Below are 18,580 nucleotides of genomic sequence, written 5' to 3'. Positions count from 1 at the left end.
CCCCACTTAGAAAGAAAAATTATAAAACTTCAAAGTAAACTTAAGTAAGGAAACCCGTGTGTTTTAGGAGTAAGGGAGCAAACACAGCCAGCTCCCTGTGGCCTGGGGTCCTCATCACCCCCCTGCACCTGCCCCAAAACCCCTACATGTGGTACCTACACGGCAAAGGCCAGCCTGCAGAGGGCACATCCAGGACTGCTCACTGTCCCACTGCCCTCCTCCTCCTGCCTGAGGGGTGAATTCTCTGTCCTGCCCTTGGAGAGGAGAGGTGCCACCTGTGTCTCTCTCCAATACCCATTTGCATGAGAATTCAAGACAGTGAACTGTACTTGAACTTTTGTACTTTTATCAGATTTGACTGAAAAATTACAGGCTTAAAAGTTATTAAAAGAAACAGATAATACAATGGTTTAACCTTCACTGCCTCAAAAAGCTGGGCTAAAATTCATGTGCCAGAGCTCTGCTGATTCTGACTTATTGTGAACTACTGAACCAATGTAAGTCAAGATATGCTTTCTGACACCAGGATCTGTGCTGTTCTATCAGACTCTGGTTTCCCCATTTTGTTCAAAATATTTCTTAGAAGTATTGTGTGAGGGTGAAAGAGTTGTTCTTTAGAAGTTAAAAAGCCTTTTGGCTGAGCTCAGAAGGGTACACTGACTCTGGTAATAAAACCAGATAGAAGTGATCAATGCACCAAAGGTAAGTTTTGAGTTGGCTGACATGTCTTCGTGTTTTTATGCCACTTTATGTTTGAGAAATTATTGTTTCTAACATTTTCCCTACCTATAATCACTACAGCCCTTCCCTGGTGTGTTTGTGACCTTTGTTGCAGCAGCATTAATGTCAAAGACCAAGCCCATATTGTCAATGCAACATTCAAAAACTGCTCTGTTTGACTAAAAATAAGCATAAAACACTTTCATACATACTAGAGAAGGCTTTTTCTCTCTTTTTCTTTTTTTTTTTTTTAAGGAACTCGGTAATTAACAATGGAAAGAAAGAGTCTCTTGAAACTTCCTCTACAGTTGGCTTTATGAAAAATTCAAAGCTAAATCTAGCTTTAGTCACGAAGTGTCTCTCTTTTGTCTAAGGGAATTGTACCACTACAAATACATTGGTTAATAATTCTTGCAAACAAACGTTATATAGAATATTCTACAAGTTTTAGTCACAGAGTTGAAGTTAAGCATCAAATAAAGTAGACCATATGAAATTTTTTGCAATTCCTAAATTGTACATATCAATTCATGGCTTTATATTTAATTAAACTCCAGAGGAAAGATTTAAAACAACTAGTTTTTCCATATCTTGTTCAATACACTATAAGCAGTTACTGATAACCTAAAAAATCCTTAGATTTTAAAAAGAAAAATGTGACTCCTACAGTTATATGGCTAATTACAGACACTAGACAGGCCTTGGAAAAAAAAAATATATAGAAGAAGTAGGTAGAGGTTTTTCCACCAGGAAATCACAGAGTTCTGACCACATTAAAGGATGAAGTGAAGTTGAATTCTCCGTGCTGTGTTGAGATTTCTAAAATATCTTCCTGCTTTCCCAGGTGTCATCTACTTTTTAGACATGTCAAATAGATCCTTACACATTTCACCTAAATTTCCATGTTCCTGCAATGATGTGTTATTTTGTTCACTGCTTTTCTGTACTTAAAAAAGGTTCAAATCTTGAAGTCCTTCCTCTTTTTTTACTGAGATTCAAAAGCCACACTACAAATTAGGCTATAATTACATTGCAAACCGCATGTTTAAGGAAGCACATCTCTGAATAACCTTTCTACTCTGAAATTGTTTTGAGATGTCTCATTGTTGTAATTGCTCCTCATTAGTGCAGGTGCACAGATCCTTTTTTCTTGAAATACTCGTTGTAATTTGGTATAATTTGTGCTCTTAATTTAGGAAGATTTAAATTAAGCATAAAAGAAGGCATTTAAATGATGGAAACTTCATTAATAAGTCAGCAACATACTTGGCCTTACTTTAAGCATACAAATATAATTGAAAATTTCATGGATAGCACCTCTCAGAAGTTCAAGTATACTCTCACTGAGACACTCTCATATTTCAGGTGCCTCAGCTCAAATGGTAGGTGAATACCATAAACAAGAGCCAGAAAATTTTTAAGGAGAAATACAAATACTTTAATTATATAGCAAATGAATCCTGAACTGTTTTTTTCCAAACAGCCCCAGTAGAAACATGTTTCTCCTACAGAATCAACAACTCATTGTACTGTCTAACACTGTCCTCCTTATTAGAGGCTTTTGTTCTCCTAATGGTGATTGATTGGTCAGGCATTATGGGTTTGTTGTTTTTCCTACTGAAGGCCATCAAGAACATGTCCAAATTTCGTGGCTATCACATTAATCAAAGGGAAACAAAATCCAAGGACAAGAAGCTAAACAGATGTTTTAAGAATGTGAGACAGGGGCTGTAAAATGCACAGAAGAAAAAAGATCAGTCCACTTTGATTTTTAAGGTTAGTTTGTTTAGTGCACATAAACACGGTATTCTTGCAGGAAAAAGCTTCTCACCTGTCCCCTGGAAGGATGTAACTAGACTTTATGACAAATTCATATCTCTGCACTGCTTTCTGCTTCATCCATATGATCTTTAGGGACCAGCAGCTACTGAAAGGTTACCAGTGTGTGCCTGCTCCCATGTTTAATGTGTGCTTCAAATACAAGTTCAGTGCATAGTAAAGATGGAGAAGAACAAGTCCTAAAAAGGACCCTTTACACTTTCATTCCTTCAGAAACAGTGCAATGTGAGCCCTTCTGTTTGACCACCATTGCTTTCATCGTGCCATCAAAGACCAAAATTCACTCTGCCAACACGTATAACCGGGGAAATAACAGCCAAGTTCCAAAGGGCAACTGACCCAAAATGGAGACCTTGCTCAGGAATTCTTCATACATCTTCCGCTTCCTCAGCGTGCTGCCCTGTTATTACAGGAGAGAGAAGAAGGAGGCAGAACATTACACAAAGTATTTTTGTGATTTCTTCCTACAGCTGCTCTTTTTTTTCTTCCCTCCCCTTCCAGCTCTTAAGCATAGCCAGTGTAAACAGCCTCAGGCAAATCTTTCCCCATAAAATGTCTGGGCAAGTTGTATTGCTGATAAGCAAAGACAGAAGGACTCAAATTCAATCCTGGTGTAATTTCACTGACTTCACTGGTGTTACTGGACACTGAGGATGAATTGTATCCATTATTTACAGGCACTCATTTTAAAGCCTGAGCTTCAATTAACTCTTTAGCTAATTCAATATATATCTCGTTGCCAATGAGGCCCTGCCAGAAGGGAATTTGCAATTACAAAATAGGATAAAACTAGGATAAAACTTAACATGGCCCTGTGATGGATGCCATTCTTTTAGGTTAAAAATTGTTTAATGCCAAGAGTATTTATCTGTAATATTCTGTACAGTGTTGTATCTATTGTTACTGCTGAGCAATCTATTCATATTATTATTTTAACAGGATTTAAACACTCTGTGGCAGACAATCCATCAGTGTATGTGCAGCCACCAGTACAGTCATTCCCCATTCTACTAAGATTTTGTTGGGTGATAAATTACCAAGACACCTTCTGCTCACATAATGTTTGATCACCAAGACAGAAACCATGTCACCATTCCAGCACAGATTTTGGGAGGCCATTCACGTAGGAATAATTATGATGCAGTTTTACCAATACAAAAATAATGAATTCATCCTTAATTCCTTCTGCAGGGACACAAATGACTTGAAAACAAAATCTTCCCCAGTAACAAAGAGGAACTCCAGGGTCTGCCTTGGTACCATGCAGTTTGTTCCACACTGATGACACCCAACATCCTTTCTGCCTGGACAGATTCCCTGTGGATGTCAAAGGCTGCCTGGTGCCTGCTAGTCAAATCTACAAGGCACAACACAAGGATGACACATTCATCTTCTCGAGAAACGGGAGATAAAGATGCCATTTATTCATAGTCTGGGTAGAGAAGGCGAAAGCAAATGTCAGTGTCTGCCACAGAAAAAGCCACTTCTCTATTCCTCCTTCTCCAAGTGAGCACCTGTGAGTGCTGGAAGCAGAGGCAGAAAGTGAGGATAGAGAAAGGAAAAGGAGAGAAAAAACATTCTACCCTCCACTGTGAAAGCATCCAGAAGTGTTTAAAGTATGAAAATGGGAAAGGCTGGTGTACTCAAATGCGGTGATGTAACTAACAATTAAACATCATCCCCCTTCCTACATGTGCTGTGCAGGGGGGGCTGCAACGACCCCCAAAGCAACGTGAATCCTTCCACCAACACCAACAGGCTTTGGATCCAGCTTTGGACAAAGCAGCAGCTGAGGCTGCCAGGTGCTCTCCTCTGGGGACAGCTCCCATTTGTGCCCCTCTCCCAGGGCCACCCCTGCTCCAGGACAGCCACAGCACCATCAGGAGCTGCCACTCTCCTCAGGTAGCTCTGGCTCAGCAGCAGCACCAGCTACCGAGGTCTCCCCTTCCGCACCCCGTTCATAATTTCCGAGTCTGGTGATGACAGTTCTCCTCAGCGATAGCATCGGTAACCCCTGTCTGACCTCTCTGTCTGACAAACTTGGTTCTCAACCTCGGGGGGCCCCGAGAGCATTTGAAGTGCCAGAAAGAAAAAAAAAATGAAGAACTTCAAACGCAGGAGGCTCTGCAAACCACGCCAGCCCCTGACAGCTCGCTGCGAGACAAAGAATGGAAAACTGGACACTGCGCAGTTGTTGCTTTCCTCCCTGCAATCGAGTGGAAACAAGTCCAGCAAAATTGACAGCTGTGGAAAACCAGATTGGTGGTTTAGTTTGATGGGCTGGGACACCCGGGGACAGATGTGGAAAATGCTTTTTAAATGACTTGCGGACACAGATGAATTTTAAGAAGCAGTAATCAGCAGCCATAAGTGACGCCTGACCACAGCTTCGAGTATTTAGAGAGACCCAGGAAGGCAGGAATTGCAGACATCCCACCTGGCCCAGAGAGGAAGAGCCCATCACTTCCTACAGGAAAACAGGTGTGTTATGTCTTGGCTAAACTAAGCTGGGCAGCGGTACAGAATCCACAGTGAAGGCAAGTGCAAAAGCAAAACTGAAGCAGAAAGAATTAATTAAATGTGCTGTTAAAATGTTTTGTATTGTGATAGTATCTAGAACCTCAGTGGGACTCCACTTAATGCAGGCTACACTGCATTAAATATCCCCTGCCTCAGGATGATCCCACAAAGGTGAAGGAGAAGATGAGCCTAGGGAGGAACTAGTGACTGAGGCTTAGGACTCCTGTTTCCCAGCACTGAAGCCAAAGGTGACCCAGTTGATGGCTCCTGACTCAACCTGCAGGATGGCTCCATCCATCCCTTCCTCTCTCCTGAGGGAGACAAACAACACAGGGGGCACGAGCCACACAGCAATAGAACTTCCCCTCAGGGTGCCCAGGCAGGCACAGAAGCTTTCTCTGCCTTTTCAGTGCACCCGAGGCTGGATCCCAATTGGAACAACCAGATCCCAATTTTTCTTCCAGACAGGAGAAGCCTCAGTCACACTCACACATATTGTTTTCACTTGAAAGTGTTTTCCTGCTCAAGCTTTCACAAGCAGAGTGAGGGGAAGGATTTTGAGAGATCAGTACCTTAAGCAAGCTAGAAACAACCCAGCAGTAGAACTCTTACAACCAACCAAACTATGTGCTTATTTCCATTGGTATTAACCATCTTTTCTCCCATGAAACAGAGAACATAGAATTATAGAATCACAGAGTGGCTTGGGTTGGAAGGGACCTTAAAGATATCTAGGTACCTCCCACCTTCCTTGACTGGCCTTATATTCCCCTCTCATCCCCTCCCATAGCCTTAATGTCATCTCTGACTCCTGAGGTCCTTTTTACACTTGTTTTATTTGGTCTACTCACTTCACCCAAATTGTTGAGGCCACTGGTACGAACACCATCACAAACTTCTCTCCTAATCGAAGTGCCAGCCAGCACATTCCTTGGGACACGTGCTGAGCCTGTTCTCATGCAATATTTACAGAGATCTTCTAGAAGCAGCAACAAATCAGACAGTAACAATACCTACAGACTATGAGATCCTATGAGAGCTTGCCAGAGCAGGAAAATAACAAGAAAGGACCTGGAGACATTAGAAATGGGACTAGAAAATAACAGAATTAGCTTCCATTGGGAAAAAAACAGCTAAGAAAAAGAAATCCAGAGCAGAGATGTTTGACAAACAGAAGACCTGAAAGTTGTAAAGCTGAAAGAGATTTACAGACAGTAGGTGAGACCTGCATCAGACTGCAACAACAACACAGCCAAGGCTATTTTGGTCTGTACATGCCAAGATATCATCCAGGAATGAAGTTTAGAGGCTCCATCTCCGTGGCTCAGATGTGACGGCGCCTGGTGTGCTACATTCTGTCTCGGTACCTCTTCTCCAGAAACGTGCTCCCAAATCCGACAGAGCTTGAAGAAATGCTAAAACACTCGGGGAGAGCTGATAAGGAAGGAGCAAAACAAATTCAGCCTGTAGTTGTTGGCTCAGCACTGGGATCATAGGTATGTCATCCTCATAGCTGGCATGCACCGTGGCAAGGTTTTAAGTAGACAGTGATAATCATCTACAGATATATGACAGAAGGAGAGGGCAATTCAGTACAGCATAACTTGACATAACTCAAAGTAATAGGAGAAAATTAAGAAAATCTAATTTAAGATCAATATCAAAAAAGTTTTCCCATTGTAAGAATTATTCTCTTGCAGAGAAGTTTCCCAAGGGAAGCAGTAGAAATCTTACTGCTTAAGCCAGATAAAAACAATAGTAAATGTACATGAATAATTCTGCACTGGCAGGGTTCTTGATGGCATGTTTTAAGAAGTCTTTATTAATTCTGCTTTTTTTCTAACCTATTAATATCTTATTTCAATAGTCGCTGCTTCTCTCTCCCCCCTTTCCTTTGTTCACTTTCTCCCTGGTTCTGAGCTGTCATGCACAAACTCATCTCCTTAAAGACAGTGGTTCCCATTAACTACGAAGCCTTGTTAATATTCCAAGCCGCAGTGCTCCTCCCTGAGACAATCCCAAGGAGAAACAAGATCACTCGTGTTCGTCACATCCACACAGAAAAGGGCTCAAAGCCAGTTTTAGGACCACTTAATGTAGCAAGCACTAGGCTTAGCTTAAGCAACACACAGGCTGGGAAATATTAATGCCCCAGAGATTGTAACAAGTCTTTTTGAGATCCTATCCAACATCTGTTTCATCTCTTTTCCAACTGCCCTTTCTTCACCTTCCTTGTTTTCTTCCATTTTTTCCTCCCAGTCCTCCAGTCTGATCTTTCTTTCTCCCTCCAGCACTCTTTGTGTCTTCTTTCTTGCTTCATTTTTTCAGGTGGAGTTGATTGGGTCCTCCTTAGAAATTCCCACCTTCAGTGAGGAGCCAAACAAATGTCTACTGAACGGCAAAGCATGACTCAGGTTTCAAATAAAGAGTTATCCTGGCAGGAGGTGCCGGAATGGCCTTCTGGACTGCTGCAGCTCCATGTAATCCCTGCACAACCTGATACTGAATGATGCTTTGGGTGTGCATTCTTACAGGAGCATGAAAGAAAGAGTCTCTGTGCATACTGGCCATGATCCACAGCAAATCAGCCCACAGGATCCCTGGGCTTTATTCCACAGATATCGGATGGATTGCAGCCTTTGGATTTGCTTTATGCTCTGGCCACTACACAACCTACATTTTATGGCAACACAAAGTCCTCCTGATTTCATTTTCTCTGAGTAGAAAAAAAAGCACTTGTTAGAGAATTTGTTCTCAGGTTCAAAGCTGTGAAAAGACGGCAGAGGAAACCAAAAATAGCATAAATAAAATGAAGTGTAAGATCAGGAACTGACTAACCTTGATTTGTCATGACTTACATCCCAATACTACAACTCCCTTTCTGTGAGCAAAGTTTGCCAAATAGGCAAAAAGTATTGTAGCCTGTACAACTCCACTCTCAGAGCCAGGTATCTTGGGCCATGGGAACTAGAGGATAGTTAAATTATCCTGAATCAAGTCTTCTTGAAGAAGAAATTGCAAGAAATTAATACTTCAAATTTTCTTAGTCTGGGAACTGAATTGTCTAGGGGATCAATCTGATGTTGGGATACAGACATTTGCTTCTCTGGTATTTGTGGTATTTGCTATATTTAGAATACAAATATTGTACTACCCTGGGATGTTCCCCATTCTGAGATGCTCTTGAATCCAAATTGCAAAGAAGAGAGCAGCAACTGAATTCCGTGAGAAGCCTATGGCAAAAAAAATCCTTTGCAGCTCTCCCAGAAGAATGTAAGTAAATAAATATTGAATATATACACAAATGTGTGTGTCTGTGCTTATGTGTGCACACACAGAGAACACGCACATAAAAAAATTTGCAACAGGGTGAAAAGTATGAGACTCAGCAAAGATTATTTTATGAAATAATTGGAACACACAGATGGACAGATAATTTGTGAGTGTATCACAGGGGGAACACGTCGAAGTGGTTTTTTGTAACCCATCTAGTACAGTGAATTTCATGGTGTAATATTTTGTCAAGGACTGCAGTGAAAGCCAAGCAATTTCACTGAAAATCCTGACAGAAGGACCTATCCCAACGTTTACAGTCATCACAGCTGCTAAAACAAACTTGAATGTGACATTCAAGACATCAGGGTACCTAAGCTGAGACAATGAAATAAAGAAATATATCTGTTTTAATAAACTTCCTTTTGGACTGGCTAAGTAATAAATGGATGACAAGTGTAACTAAAAACCAGCAGGAACTTTCTGCATCAGGCTTTGTCCATCCATAAAAAGGAAAACCCAAACTCCAAACCTCCAGAAATGCATTTTATTCATACCATAAACCAGTCAGGATCAATGAGACACATAAGTGGGGAAAATGGCACTAAACAGAAATAAAAACTAGAAATTACTTAATGCAAAGCGAAGAACCAAAACAGTGACTGCAAGGAGAAATGAGGTGGAGAGTCAAGTGTCTCATGACAGGATAAAATCTTTTTGGCAAGTGTGGATCTGAAGGCATGATTTGCAAATAAATATTTACAACCCGAATAAAATTTCAACACTAGGCTGAGAAAACACGGGGTTGGTCACGGCAGGGAAGGAATGCAGACGAGAGAAATAATTATCTTGGGTTATGGAGGGGCTTTATCTGACGACAGAAAAAAAACATAACTTGGGGAGAAAGCGGTCATTGATCCCTTGGACAAAAGGGCTCGCAACCAGAAAATTAAAAGAAAAGAAAAACCTGCTCACTCACAAGTTTTACCGGCTTAAATGACAGATTTCAAAAATATCCTAAATGTTACTACCTCTTATTTAAAGGCAGAAGCATTTCTACATCTAAAATATCCAGTTAGAGGCTAAATGGCAGGAAACCATGTTTCTGGGACTTGAAAGGCAGCTACTTAATACGTCTTGAAACTGAGCACAGCAAATCCAGCCCCATAATGGTGGAGTTCGCTTCAAGTATGAAATGCAGCCACTGAAACATGATGTAATTAATTCTTAGGCTTGAGGAAATGTGCAGAGAGCCACTGTAACCTGCCCTCACACGACTGCACAAAGACAGGTGTCTGATTTCACCTACAGCAAAGAAATTATCCACCCTGCACCTACAAATAAATGGAAAGATGACAGGATTCATAATAGTGTGTGGATGGCTAAATTGCACTCACCAGGAAGAGCACTGAAAATTGGACATCTTCTATACCTGCAGCAATTAATTCACCATGCTACTTGAAATATTTCCTATCTGAGTATTGGGAATACTGCAACCATGCTGTCTGGGTGTCTAATGCAATGTAACAGACCACCAATATTCAATGGCCTCAGCTGTAAAAAAAACCCAAGAAGAGACAGAGGGAAAGAAAACACATCCATGTTAATTTAAAGGTCTCATCAATAGCAGAAACTGAGCTTGCTAGGTAAGGTAGAGCAGTTACTGGTCAAGAGAATATGTAAATTAATTTGAAAAGAACTTAGCACTACACTAGAATCAAATAGAAGTATCTCCATAATATTCAAGTTATATGTATGAATAAAGTCTTTTCCACTTGAGACTTGAAATCCTTTTAGCAAATTCTTGTCTCTGCATCAAGTATTCATCCTCTGAAGGGTGCTATGAGATGATAATGGACACATGACCAAACCTGACAGCTCACAGGGCTGGACGATGTCGGGTACCACCAGTTCCATCAACACTAGCACTGAAATCACCTCTGGGCTGCTAAGCCTGTGAATCTGTCCCTTCAATTCCTCAGTAGCAAGGTTACAGGCAGCTGCAAAAAGCTCTGCTTAAAAAGCCAAGGAATATGTGTCTTGTCCTGACATTTATTTCCCTCCTACACTTCTACTCTTTTGTATTTTGGATTCTTCTTTGTGGCACGCAGGTTCATCACACCAGTTATCCCAGGCATCCCTCCACTGCATCCATGAAGGACAAGGGACGAAGAATTTGGATGTGCCTCTTAAATCTCTTTAGTAATTCTCCTGCTCTATGTTTTAGAAATATCTTTCAGAAATACCTCTGCCTGCTTCCCTGCACTGGGAAGCTTTCAAAACTATTCATCCTGCTTACCCACAAGAGAGAAGACAGTACACTTCTCATCATTATTCCTCTATTTTGTCTTGGAGCCATCAGGCTGAATATTTTGGGATAGAGTAAATTTCCATTAGATGTGCTCTCCTAGATGTCAGTGTGAATTTTGTTTATGTGACACTGAACTCAGCCCTTGAAATATGGAGTGAACACCAGCAATGCTCATACAGACATCCAACAGGATAAATAAAGATCACTCTTACACTCTGTGGTTAAGAACTAATCTCTGTAAAATCTGTTTCTTTCCTAATTTTTCTGTTTTCCATGACATCCACTGGAAATATAGGTGATCTCAAAATGCACACTCCTTTATTAGTCTAAGAGCATAGTGTCATTTCCTTCAGATCAGAATGGAATAATGCAGCTTTTAGAAAAACGTCATGTTGAGAAAGAAGCTTTACATAGAGTTATGTCTGTTAATTATCAAAAAGAAAGGAATATTTCAAGGAGAAGGAAGATATGCACATGGACATTGGAAACAAACTCATAAAAAAAGTTATGACTCTGCTGAAGTTAATTATCTGTCAAAGTTTCCACTATAAACTCACCACTCAAGAACCAACATCAAATCCATAAGCTCACACACCCCCCAGGTGCCACAAAGGTCTGCTGAGCTTTGCTGCAGGGCTGAGGGAGTTTGAAAGGAGCAGAGCAATGAATCATTGGCAGGGGCTCTGCAGCTCCCATCCCATGGTACGTGTGGCTGGGTGCTGGCTAACACAGATGGGGGGCACAGTCCAACCAGGACTCCTTTATTATTTTAGTGGACCTGGATTTACTTTCTATCACCTGCTTTGAGGAATATAACACAAGTTCAGACAAAGACTTCATAGGCAAGAGGTGCTGCTGAGAGACATTTCAAGGCTCATGATAAGGAGAGGATTTGCAGAGCTTTGGTGGGTACCAGAGGCCTCCTGAGGTTTTCATTCATGTGTAGCAGTTACGCATAATGTTATTCAGTTGAATTTCTGACTCAGCGTCTTTCTGCTGAATCCTGTCCCCTTTTCTTTCAGTTCACTTAATTCAGTTACTCAATGTTTTTGTCATGTCCGCTCTCTTTTGTGCAGAAGCACAGACTGCACAGCCTTCTATCACCAGAGCACTCTGAACACAGAAGTGCTGGCGCTACAAAAGATAAAATATAAAAATACCAACTCCATAGACGAGCCCTTCTCCATAAACTTACCATTAAAATGCGTCTGTAGCTGTCCCTGTCGATGCCCCAGAGCTTCAGGTCTGTCTTGGCCTTGACAGTGGCAGCCCGGGGTGTTCCATAGATCAGTGCCAGCTCCCCGAAGCTGCCTCCTTCTCCAATGCTGGTGACCCACTCCCCGTTGACATAAACCTACCACAGCACAAGACAAAGCAAGAAGTAATAGCAGTTTGGGGGCTGAGATGCAGTTCTCCTTCTACTGCCAGTTACCCAAAAGGCTGTCAGTAATTTCCTTTCATCAGCTCTGGGGACACAGAAGGAAAACAAGAGCGTAACACTTTCTGCAGTCAGTCCCCAAAGAGGGCAACAACCTGTTCTGTGGACAGAATTTCAAGTTGTCTTGCTTCAGTACAATGACTGTATTTACTCTCGGAGTTTTCAGCTCCCATGGTTAACTGGCATCATGTTTTCCCTCTTGTGTTCAAGGCTCAGGCAGTCAACAAGCAGAACTGTCACAACTTTGGCTTTTTATTAACACTGTCAGACTTGAAAGGAAGGAGATTTGTTGATATGTGTAACGAGGGTTGCTGAAAAGCACCATGGCCATGAAATGAAAAACAGTCAAAACAAGGAAATATCTTTTCAAAAGAAACATTTTTTTCCCTTCCCTAAGCCTAGTGCTTCCAACAACCATTTAAATATGAGTATACAGATCTCCTTCTCCCTTAGTGAAGATGACTAAGTGCTTTGGACTTGAGGAGCTCTATGTAGAACTACCCTTTGTCTTTAACATCAACTCTACAGAACTCAGGAAGCAGTGTTTGACCCACAGTCTATTTAGTTACCTCTTGGAACATGGTACAGCTCTATACCACTATCACTGTATTTTTCCTGGATTATGTTTAATTTGAGAAGAATTCCTACACGTGGGTAGGAGGAAGGGGCCTTGTGCAGGTGCTTTCCACTGGGCTGCATTTTCCTCTCCACTCAAGGACAACACAGCTCAAGAGACATGACAGTGTATGCAAAGGCTGGTGTGGACTGTGCATTCTAAGGCTTGCTGCCATAAACTACACAATAAACCCTTTTAATTCTGTTAATGTGTCCTTGAATTTGGAGGGAAGGAAAGGCTGGGTGCTTATACCCAGTGGAGAGTGTATCCCAAACTGTTACAGACCAGTAACAGCAGAAATCAACCAGAATTAATTTCATTTGTTTGGAAGTTCTGTGAAGAAAAATAATAGGAAGAAAATAGGCAGTTATTCTTATCTTAAGAAGAGAAGTATTGCAAAGGCAGAGATCATAACCTAGCACCAATTACTGAGTAATAAACTAGCAGGTTTTAAAAAAATATATGAATTAGGACTGTGTTCAAGCTGGGCATGAGAAAAGATGGTGACCAAATTAAATGAACTGGGGTCAAAATTCAACAACCTGTCAGTATTCATTTTACTTCTATCTTCCTTTTATGATGAAAAGGTGTATTACAAAATACAGCTGGAATCAATCCCAATTTATCTTCACAATATTCAATTAAGATTTTCTCCAGCTCCTACTGAGGTCAGTGAAATTCTGGTTCAGTAGGAGATGGATGAGGCCACAGAGCAGTTCAGCTGATCAAGAGACCTCTTGGGTATCAGCTGAAAAGGAGCAGTACTGGCACCACTGCTGAACTCCAGGCAATGTGGTGGCTCCTGGTGCTCCTGGAACATCTGAGGATAAAGGGGCTGAAAAATAAAGGGTAAAAATAATCCCAAACAGGCAGGTGGTAGCAGACTGCCAAGAAAGAGCTCAAGCCACAAAAGCTATAGCTTCATTTCTTCACCATGACAGAATGAATGTCACACGGGAGAATATCACACAAGAGAACAGTAACAGCCTTTCCTTTCAAACTTTCACACAGAAAGAAAATCTCATAGAACACCGAATCTGCTTTTGATTCCCCTCATGATGAAAAAATGAAAGCAAAAGAAGTTTTATAAAAGCCAGGAAAACCCAAGCACTTTCTTGGTGAAACAAGCAGGTAATTCTGTGGCTCCTGGATCTTTTTTTTTTTTTTGGTGAGACAAGCTCGAGAAATGGATGAATAAAAGGAGGGTTCTGAAAAGCTTGTAACATAGTGAGAATGTATGAACATTTCTAAACTCCATTAATTCATTGCAAAATTGTCCAGATGCATATTTGACTGTAGGGATACTCTCCTTCTGTGGGAATTTCACTGGATGGACCCAGGGTTTGCTACAGTACAGTAATCCATGTGTCCCCAGTAAAAAGTCTCAGGGATGATGGCAAAAATCTAATAATGCCAATGAGTTTGGGACCACATCCTTAATGTCAGCTGACATGGTACCCTTGAGTCTTTTTCAGCACACCAAAAGTGCGTGTGTTTCTACATGTTCTTTTGTTGAAAAACACAGATTTTGTTGTTGCAGAACGGTCTGAATTATAAGCAGGAAATAAAACTCATTCCAACACGTATTTTTAAAGCAATATGGTGACATTTCTTGTTAAAGCAGTGTACAGGGTGTGACTGCATCCCAGACAGGGGAATTATGCTGGTAAAACTCAAGTTTGAGCGAGTGAAGGATGGACATTTAATGTTGCACAGTTGTTATAGAGGCTACTGCTCTGCTCTAAGACTCCTTTAATTTTGCTGTCTTACTTGACAAGACTCTCCAAAACACGTTTGACATCTCGCCTTAAACAGTTTATGCAAATGGTCATTCGTCCACCCTGAGGGTGTCAGGTTCAAAGTACTCTGAGGTGAAACCAAATCACTGATCTGACAGTCTTTGGGCCCAGCATTCACTCCCCCAATAAAAATGTCATTTCAAATATCAATCTCTGAAAGAGAAAACAGCTTGAGAATAAGTTATTTTCTAGAAGGAAAACCATTGCACTTCATTCTCTGCAAAGGAAGACCTAAGTCAACAATCTACTTTTGTCTTTATGATGAAGTTAAAGTGCATTGATGGCACACTACAAAGCCAGCCTGCCCTTTAACAGAGTTCGGCTCCACTATAAATCCCTTTAAAATAGATTTAAAAAAAAAAAAAAGAAGTAGAAAGGAAAGTAGCTCTGTTTGTAAGGTGTGGGAAGCAAAGCTATTTTAGGCTCAGAACAGCTTATGAAAGCCAATGTTATATGGCAGCAGCTCAGATGATCTCCCTATTTATCCTAAAAAACGCTGGGCTGAGGTTTTGGCTCAGCCAGTTTTAGGCATCTGTGAACTCTCACCAAAGTGGTGAGTACATAAAGGAATTACTCCTAATTTTCACTTGAGCTGTCAATCACGGGTCTGTAATAGCTGGAACCTTCCTTCCTGCAGCTGAGGAGAAAAGTAGAACTTCAGATGCCCAAATATGTCCAAGCCCTCAGGACCACCTACTTTTCACACATGAAAAGTACTTTAGATGTCTGTTGTTGTTGTATGAGCACTCCAGTTTTTGCAGGTTTGAGAATCACACAGCTTTTTCATTCCATTATATTTTAGGAGGCAAACAGGAAAAATCTCCTGTGGACATCAGTATTTCCTTTCTTCATGGGCTGTGATATCCATGGGCACTGACTGTGGGAGGAGATGCAGAGTCATAAAATACTCAATGCAACAGGATTTGGATCTGGGCCTCACTTATCTTCATGTTCTCCAGAGATGCAGAAAGGGACCTTGCCACGAGCAGGGATGCAGCCATTTTACTTTGAAGGCAGGATATGAATGTCTGTCTCTGAGCTTCACTGGAGTGAATTTATCTTTAATTTTTTATTGTTGATTTCAAGTTAATTTCTAGCTTTTTTTTTTTTTTTTTTTTACTGCCACTTTGTGATCTATGTGGACAATCTAATTTGTTCCAGGCATTGCAACTCTTACATCTTAAATCCCCTCCCTTGGATCTGTTTGCAATTTGGGCTTTGTGTCTTGTTAAGCCTTAATATTTGTTATCCAAACAAGAAGATGAGTTTTATTTCTTCTTGGAAAAATAAACAAGCCTCAGACATGAAGGGTATTTATATGTGAGTAGTTTTCTCAAAGCCAGTGTTTTATTTGTAGTTCGAATTTGAATATATGAACTTGGAGACTGCCTTAAGAATCCTCAAAAATTCAAGTTGAAAAACTCCAAACTTTGAAATGTTCTGTTTCAAATTTCAAATGGCAACCTTTTGAAATTAGGAAAATCATTGATGATGGAAGAATTCAAACCAGAAGCAATCTAGGGAATCTAACCGTTAAATATAACTAGTTTTAAAATCCAACAGAATTCCCACATAAAACACTGTGCAATTTTCATCTTTGTATATACAAATTAAACAGTTTGTATATACAAATAAGGGATCAAGAAGATTTGACCTACAAGCAAGAGACAATCTTATCTATTATCCACAATATTCATGTAGAGGTCCACATGGAGATTTATACAGCAAATACAGAACCTATTTAAGAAAAAAAAACCACTGAAAAGTTTTCATTTTGATTTTCACCATGCTACAGTTCGGCTGCTGTTGTTTTACAAGAAGAAAACCTGAGAATGCCTGTAGAGAAAGTTGCTGTGACATTACACAGAAAAGGAAGTTGCTGAGTCTAAAAAAATAATACATCTGTTTGCAAAAGGGTAGTCGGCGGTGCTTTTTAAAGTAAAAAATGTGAGGTTATGAGATTAAAATAACAAACAGGAAGTCATTTTATATTTAGAAATATGGATTAGAGATTTTTGCAAGTCATATTTTAGCAGGTGCTTTCAACATCTTTACTGGAAACTATAATTAAAGCTCTGCCATCTACTTTTTGGCACATGTTCCCATTTGTCTGAGCAGGAAAGCTTCCAGTAGACAATTGACCTCTAAGACTTCAAAGTTCGTGCCATCATCTACCTAGTGAACACTTTACCCATCTGCAGGGACAGATCATGAGTTAATAATTCTCCTCAACCCTGATGTGCTGAGGAGGAAGGTGACTGATAACGCCATAATGTCCTTTCCCATCCAATGCCAGCTTTGATCAAGATACACCTGGTTTGTAGGATACAGGATATGAGAGGAAAACCCCAGGCCTTCTAAGACCTACCTCTTTCTGATTCTAAAATCCTTTCTTTTACACAGGAAAGTTTGTGCCCTCCCCTTGGCCCACAGTCCATGTGGAGTGTGCTTGCCAACGGAAGGGTTTGGAGTCTCCAGTGTTTGTCCACAGTAATACTGAGAAGAAAACGTACAGATACTTTATTCTGTGCTATCAGTGCCTGTGTACACCCCAAGAAAAGGTAAGAGTTGAGAATTAAGTGTTATTATATTAAAAAATATTTTATTGTACTTCTAATTTGACTCAGATTATTTTGTAAGGGAAAATATTAGAAAGTTCTTACTTACTCTTTGGAGTGCCTGTGCCAAAACTCCAACAAAAATTACTTTTAAATGCTGCAGCTTTTTAAACTCATAACACCACACACTGACCTTGTTATTCTCACTTTGTTGGTGGTTTCTGTTTGGTTTTGGTTGCTTGGTTGATAGATTTTATTGGGGTTTTATTTCAGTTTTGCCATGACTTTCTTCCAGGGGTAGGAATTTTATGATGGCACTTGCAACCTCCTTTACATGTGTCTCTGCATGTGCGTGGAAAATCTGGGTGCTTATCAGTCATGATGCTCTCAGAGTAAATTGCTCCTTGAATCCACCACTCCTGGAATACCTGCCAGTTCCAAGCAGATCAGGGAAGTAATGACAGCAGAGAGCCTGGCCAGGGGTTAAAGCCTCCGTGCACATGCCAACACCAGCTGAACCAGGCAGAAAATGGCTCGAGGCTCTAAGTCTCAGGGTCAATTGTCTACACTCCAAGTCGCTTTTTTTTCATGGAGAAGTGTGGAAGCATGCCAAAAAACTATCTGGCAAGGCTTAAATGAACTGCAGCTCGCTTACTAGCGGTCTGGAGTTCCTTCAGACAATAAGGATTTCAGCAGTTCTGCCCAGAAAGTGGGAGAACTCTTCTGGGGAGCACTATATGTGGTGTGATAGTGCGGGCCCAGGGGATCTGGGAGCTGTTGCCTTACACAGGAGCAAGTGAGTCTGAACCAGTGGCCCTGGCACAGACTTGGTCTGGAGAGGGAAATGGGATCATCTCCCCGCAGCTTCCCAGCAGGGCAGTTAATGTAGGGAACTCCTGTAGCTACCAGGGTGTAGCTCCTGGACAAGCAAACGCCTTGTGCCTTCCACAGCATCTTGCATTGGAATTCAGGATGTGTTTTGGCTGAAGTTTTAGGAACAGCTTAGGAAGCAGAGAGCACCAAACTGACACAGGGAGAGCAGGGGTAAGGTGTAGCAGGATGCACCTTGGAGAATGCTGGAGTGGGACAGCCCAAGAGCTGGTCACAGAAGAGTTTGGCAAGACTTACATGGTCAGGAGCTTTGGTTGTCTCTGGAATAAGCTCAGTTCAAATTACATTTTTAAGTCTTGCCAGGAAGTATTTGTCCAACAGGACATGTCTCTACATGTCTCTGAGAAGTGTCAGGATGACTATGTGAATTTGTCCATTTTGATCTGTCCTACTAGCTATGACTAGCTATAGGCTGATTTTAGGGGAGTAGGGATTGAGAAGGCTCATGAAATCAAAGTTGCAATCTACTCAGTGAAACCCCATTTTGTCAGTGTTTTGTAAGAGCAATATGTGCATACGGAATATTATCTCTTTTGCAATTAATTGCAAGGGTTTTGCAGACTGTTTTCAGATGTCATTCAGTCCCTCACTAGCCCTGAGCCAAACACTGAAGAA

At 41.0% G+C, this 18,580-nt stretch overlaps 1 protein-coding gene across 2 annotated transcripts in view; it reads right to left on the bottom strand.

Annotated features, from left to right (window-relative positions):
- PRKAR1B (protein kinase cAMP-dependent type I regulatory subunit beta) overlaps window positions 1-18,580 on the bottom strand; it is a 93,395-nt gene that overhangs the window by 20,869 nt on the left and 53,946 nt on the right. For both annotated transcript variants that reach the window (XM_017813607.1, XM_017813606.1), the window contains exons 7-8: window positions 11,859-12,017; window positions 2,899-2,959 (exon numbers count right to left, since the gene is read on the bottom strand). In XM_017813607.1, coding sequence (XP_017669096.1) covers window positions 2,899-2,959; window positions 11,859-12,017 — 220 coding nt within the window. The remainder of the gene's footprint in view (window positions 1-2,898; window positions 2,960-11,858; window positions 12,018-18,580) is intronic.

This window comes from Lepidothrix coronata, unplaced genomic scaffold (assembly GCF_001604755.1).
Source record: "Lepidothrix coronata isolate B3197 unplaced genomic scaffold, Lepidothrix_coronata-1.0 Scaffold41, whole genome shotgun sequence".
Lineage (NCBI taxonomy): Eukaryota > Metazoa > Chordata > Aves > Passeriformes > Pipridae > Lepidothrix > Lepidothrix coronata.
The sequence above is the reverse complement of the archived record's forward strand: the minus strand, read 5'-3'. Positions and strand labels throughout refer to the sequence as shown.